General features: G+C 49.2%; 1 protein-coding gene across 1 annotated transcript in view; it reads left to right on the plus strand.

Moving 5' to 3' along the window:
• UBIAD1 (UbiA prenyltransferase domain containing 1) overlaps nucleotides 1-3,761 on the plus strand; it is a 106,825-nt gene extending 103,064 nt beyond the window's left edge. Inside the window, exon 2 of the mRNA XM_040461224.1 lies at nucleotides 103-3,761. Within this exon, the coding sequence (XP_040317158.1) occupies nucleotides 103-128 (26 nt within the window). The 3' untranslated portion in view covers nucleotides 129-3,761. The remainder of the gene's footprint in view (nucleotides 1-102) is intronic.
• The last annotated feature ends 2,239 nt before the right edge of the window (nucleotides 3,762-6,000 follow it).

A 6,000-nucleotide genomic window follows, 5' to 3' on the forward strand; every position in this document is an offset into this window, starting at 1 on the left:
CCAACAAATGGCTACAACTCTCTAGACTAATATTTTCAATTTTTCTCCCTTCTGACATGGAATCATTGAAAACTAATACTGCCTTTTTTTTTTCCTCCAAAGCCATGCAAGCTAACTTGACAACCTGATATAAACTTCGGAGAAACCACCACCACAACTCACGTATAGAAGACCTTTGTGCCTGTTGCTGTGTTTGCCACTCAGAAGAATCTCCCGAGGCGTTCAAACTGCAAAGCAGGAGAATCTGTTAGATGGCCATTGCCTGCCCTCGCTCTATCTGAAAATGCTTCTAGCCTGACATCTAGGAGTCTTCTCAAGTGGCCACCCTCAGAACTTGTTTATGATTTGCTCCAATCACAAAACAAACCATCTTTTGTTTCCATAGGATTGCTCTCATGAAATACCTGACTGGTTGTGCAACAGAGGCCTAACTTTGGGAGCCCTCCTGCATCACTGCCTCCTGAAGGGACTCACCACTGTTCTCAGGACTAGGGGATGGGCTCAGTGTGATATAGGACCATCAGCTACTCAGCCACTAACTCAGTTCCTTCCCCCATAGCCATCTACTCAGCTTTTAATGTGTGAAGTTTCCTGGGTGGCTTCAGGGGAGGAGCTGATGGGGTCCAGGGCAGCCTGCCCTACGATATGCTACGTTGGCATAGGGAGCATTTCAAATTTAAGTTACTTAAGAAACAGCCAGTATACGAAGGACACTCTGGTCCTCCACTGTCCCCCTGAAAGTAGGAAGCTTTTCCTCCCATTAATCTGTCTTATGTCAATTTAATTATTACATCAGCCTAAGGATCTAGAAGGCATTACCTTCTGCAAGAGGCCTCCTCTGTCCTCACTGTTTAAAGTGACAACTGCTCACCCCAATCCCAACCCCCTAAATCTACTCTGCTTTTTTTTCTTTTTCTACAAGGCCTGCACCTTCTTCTAACATGCTGCCCAATTTACCTACTTCCTATGTTTTATTTAGTTATTGTCTGTTCCTGCTTGCCCCACCCCCACCAGCGGAACATATTTGGTCTGTTTTGTTCGCAGAAGTATCCCAAGTGCCTATAGTGACCAGCTGGTGGTAGGCCCTCAGGAAACGTGTGTTAATTGAATGCACGCATACATGCCCTTGAAGCTGAGGAAGAGGTAGGCTGCCCTGTGGAGGGGTGTCTTCAGGTCTGCTGCAGTGCTGGAAGTTTCCATCCAGGTCCATTTCCCTGGCATGTTCGGTCCCTGCAAGGGCTTGTGGTGGAGAGTTAGTCTCAGCACGAGCTGGAGCCAGTTGCACAGGCAGTGGATGGTGACGTGGGCAGGGGCCTTTGCTCTATCTTTCCAGGCCATTGACCTACTCACTCTCCATTCCTCCCCCACTGCTGCCTCAAGTGCTGTGTCCAGCGGGATACAGGCTGGTCTCCTCCGTCTCCAGCCTCCCCAGGATCAAGCAAGCAGCCTCTTGGGATCCTTCTTCTCAGCCTTGACAAGGTCTGTTCCCAGCTCCAGGGAATCCCCAGAAAGCAGGTGCTTGGCACGTCACTCCTGCAGCCAAGATGTCAACGCCCCCAGCTCTGGGTGCTGGCCCCTCAGAGGCCTCTGTCCACGTTCATCTGCCCGGCAGTGGTCTCTGCCCTGGCCACACAGCCTCCCCAGAACCCCGCAGAAGCTTCTCTGGAGAGGCATGGTAGATGTGGTGAGGCCGTCCTGCAACCTTCTGCTCTAAGCAAGGCCACGCTACGTCCTCCCCACAGGGGAGGGACACATGGCTCTCCTTACCTCCCTCTGTCCGCTCTTCATCTTCAGGGAGTGTTTTTGTGGTCAGGCCTGGACCCTCCACCATCCTGGGAGTGTGGATCAGGGACCCTGGAACTTCCTACCTCCTGTGCCCATCCTCACGGTTCCTGAAAAGGCTTCTCAGACTTAACAGACCCAAACTGCACTCCCACCCCAGTCTCCCTGCCTTCGTGAACAGTACCCCCAGTGTCTGAGATGCTCAGTGCTGGAAACCCCCAGAGCTGTCCTCGGTGCCTCTCACACACAGGCTGTCCCTCAAGAAGTCCTGTGGGCCCTCCCTCCAAAGAACCAGCAGAATCCAACCACCTCTTACCTGGCCACTGCCCTGCCCTGGTCGGAGCATACTGAGTCTCGCCTGGAGCATGGCCGTGGCCTCCTAACTGGTTTCCCTCATGCCACCTTTGTCCCCTCCGGTCTATTGTTTGCCCAACAGCCTGGGGGTTGTGCAAAAATGCAGGCTGGTTATGTCCCTTCCCTGCTCATGGCCCGCCAAGTCCCTTCCCCTAGCCCCTGGTCCCACATGATTTGCTCTCCTCCTGCTCTCTGAACTCCTCCTTTGCCCTCACCCCATTCCCCTGTCCTCCAGCTACGCTGGCCCTTTGACTCTTCCTTGAATTCAACAGGCAACTTCCTGCCCCAGGGCCTTTGCTCTTGCTGTGCTCTCGGCCTAGAATTCTCTCCCTCTAGATAGCTGTGAGTCTCACTCATTCCTTCAGCTCTCTGCTCAGGGGTTACCTGCTCAGAGAGGCTTTTCTCAACCACCCTGTGTAGATAGCCCCCACCCCCTCCTTTTCAGCCCACCCACTTCCATCTATGTTTCTACATAGCTCTTTCCTGCCTTACATTTTGTAAATACTTGTTTGTGAGTCATAATGACAGCTCCATGAGAACAGGGATATTGGTTTGGGTGCTGCTTCATTTCCATTGCTTAGAACTTCATTGTCCAAATTCACCACAGGTGATTATTAAAATGTAAATTAATTAAAAGAAAAGAAAAAATCCATTTCCTCAGTCACACTAGCACTTAATAGTCATATGTGGTTAGTGGCTCCATACTTGATAGTGTAGAGATAGAACATTTCCTTGGTCAGAGAACATTCTATCGAGCAGTGCTGGCTTAGAACATAGCAGGTACTCAGTGAGTATTTGTTGAATGAATTAATGACTGAATGGTGCTTTTGAGAACATCATCCTTATAGGAAGGTGGCAAGTTCCTCCCACGTGCTGGACATCGGACGGGGAGGATTTTACATATTAACTCAGCTTTATGATGGCAGCATGAGATGGTCCTCAAAGTCACTAGTTTATAGGCAAGGAAATGGGCTGGCAGAGTCTAACACATTTTTTAACAGCTTTATTGAGATATAATTCACATACCGTAAAATCTTCCCACTTAAAGTGTAAGGGTCAATGCTGTTTAGCATTGTCACGGAGTTGTGCAATCCTGACCCCACTTTCCGAATATTTTCATCACCCCAACAAAGTACCCCCACGCAGTCACTCCCTGGGCTGCTATTAATTTCCTTTCTGTTGCTCTGGATTTGCCTATTCTGAACATTTCACATAAACAGAATCATTCGGTGTGTGATACTATGTGACTGGTTTATGTGGTGAGTGCTAGACTTTACAACTCCATGATCTTGTTATTAAAAACCCAATGGCTACACTACACATTTTCACGTGTTAGAAAGGAATAATAATAAATAGCTGGGAGATGGCCAGTGAGGCAGACTGATAGGCGAGAAGAAAGTCCTGGGTCTTGAAGAGATGTTTGTACGTTACTGCTCACAGCAGTGAACTCACAGTGCTAGCACTCACAGGAGCTAAAATACGGAAGCACCCCAGGTGTCCATTGATGGATGAATGGACAAGCCAAATGTTGCCCATAGATGTGCTGGAATATTATTCAGCTGGAAGAGGAAGAACATTCTTTTTTTTTTTATTATTTTTTTTTAACGTTTACTTATTATGGAGAGATAGAGCATGAGCAGGGGAAGGGCTGAGAGACAGGGAGACACAGAATCGGAAGCAGGCTCCAGGCTCCGAGCTGTCAGCACAGAGCCCGACGCAGGGCTGGAACTCACGAACCGCGAGATCATGACCTGAGCTGAAGTTGGAAGCCACCCCGGCGCCCCGAGGAAGAACATTCTGATGGGTTCCACAACGTGGATGGACCTAGAGGACATCATGCTGGGCCTTTGAAAGAAGCCAGTCATGAGAGGACCAACACTGTGTGATTCCACCTACCTAAGGCACCTCGAGTAGTCGAACTCAAAGAGACAGAAAATAGAAGGGTGGCGGCCAAAGCCGAGAGAGAGGACATGGGAGTTATTTCTTAATGGGGGCAGAGTTTGTTTCCAGGATGGAAAGAGTTCTGGAGATGGATGGTGGTGGTGGTGGTTGCACAACATTACGAATGTATTTCATCCCACTAAACTGTACCCTTGAAAATGGTTAAGATGATAAATTTTATGTGTATTTTGCCTCAATAAAAAAAAAGTGGGGGAAGAAAGAAGAAGAAAGGCCCTGGGCTGGGAGTCATGGGTCTTACATTTTAGTCCTGATTCTGTCTTTAAGTGGGTGACCCTGTGCAAGACCTCAGCATCTCTGGGGATGCTAATAGGTCCATCCAAATCACACGGGACCCAAGGGAAATCCCCACAGTTGCTGGTCTACCTATTGGCCGTGCAGGGGAGCTCTTGGAATGAGCCTCCCCTCAAGGAGGCTGGGGCATAGGCTGTCCCAGCAGTGGCTGTGGGATTCCTGCTGCCATCTGCCCAAAGTTTCTCTGGTTTCCTGGGCCAGCTCCTAGGGAATTGTGGAGAAGCCATGGTCAGGAGCATCTTGAACGGGTTCCCAAGAAACCCATGTTCAAATTCCAGCTTGCTCCTTACCAGTGGCGTGTCTAACCACCATGAACCTCAGTCCTCTCATCTGTAAAATGAGATAACACACACCTGCACAGCACAGGGTTGCTGGAAATGACATGTGATAAAACACGTAACCTGCACACAATAAGTGTGTGACAAACCATCTACGTTCCCACTCTTGGGCTAGAGGCTTTTTCTGAGTAAAGGTGGCAAGCCTGGAGGAGAAGCAAGTTCAGATGTTCAAGCTATTTTTCTTATCAGCTGGCTCTCCTTGGGCTCTGGAGCACCACCCCCCCTCCCCATCTCGTGTTCAGCTCCAAGCCTGCCAGGGGGTGTTGGGGACCAGACACTGGTGTGGGGTAGCAAAGCAGGTGCAAGTGCTTATTTTTCCTCCCTGCCCAGAGCACAGTGGTCTCCTTGCTAGACCATCTATCTCAGTGGAAACCTTTGCTGAGATTTATCGTCCTGTTTCTGCTGGGTACGGGCTGCGGGAAGGTAAAAAATGTCCTTTTTGAGGCAATAAAACATGAAACGGAACCCAATTTCTCTCCAGGGTAAGAATCATTATGTTTGACAATGGCTGTAAAGTGTATAACACTGAGGAAAGGGGGCGGTGGCTGAGGGCCTTGTGGAGGACGGGGGCGAAGTCACCCCTGCAAGATGGAGTCATTGCGCAGTCACCAAAGCGGGCTTGGAAGGAGCCCAGGGGCCGGGATGCCACCCCACAGCCCATCTGATGCCCAGCTGCACTCAATGTCCCCATCCTTTGAGGTCCCCATGAGAATTCAATGCATTTTTATCAAGGACCTCTACTGGGCAGGGGGCGATAAGAAGGCCACCGTGCCTGCTGTCCCCAGCCCTTTAGAGAGAGAAGAATGAAACGTGTGCTCAATTGAATTGAATTGAGTGTTAAGGAGTCTGGATCTCATTCAGGGGGAACCAAGAAACCAAGTGTTTAGAGTTGGTATGTGTGTGCACATGTATGCTTTTGCATTTTCTGAACTATAATTTATAAAGCCCTCAAGTCGTAAGTGTACGATTTACTTATTAAGTTTATTTACTTATTTTTGAGAGAGAGAGAGAGAGAAAGAGCATGCAAAAGTGTGAGGGGCAGAGAGAGAGGGAGAGAGAATCCCAAGCAGGCTCCTTGCTGTCAGCACAGAGCCCCATGTGGGGCTTGAACTCACAAACCGTGAGATCATGACCTGAGCCGAAGTCAGATGCCTAACCGACTGAGCCACCCAGGAGCCCCTTAAGTGTACAATGTAATACATTTTTTCATACGAATATATCCATGTAACTACCACCCAGATTAAGATGTAGGACATTTATGGTGCCCCAGGAA

This window comes from Herpailurus yagouaroundi, unplaced genomic scaffold (assembly GCF_014898765.1).
Source record: "Herpailurus yagouaroundi ecotype Mexico unplaced genomic scaffold, PumYag 77, whole genome shotgun sequence".
NCBI lineage: Eukaryota > Metazoa > Chordata > Mammalia > Carnivora > Felidae > Herpailurus > Herpailurus yagouaroundi.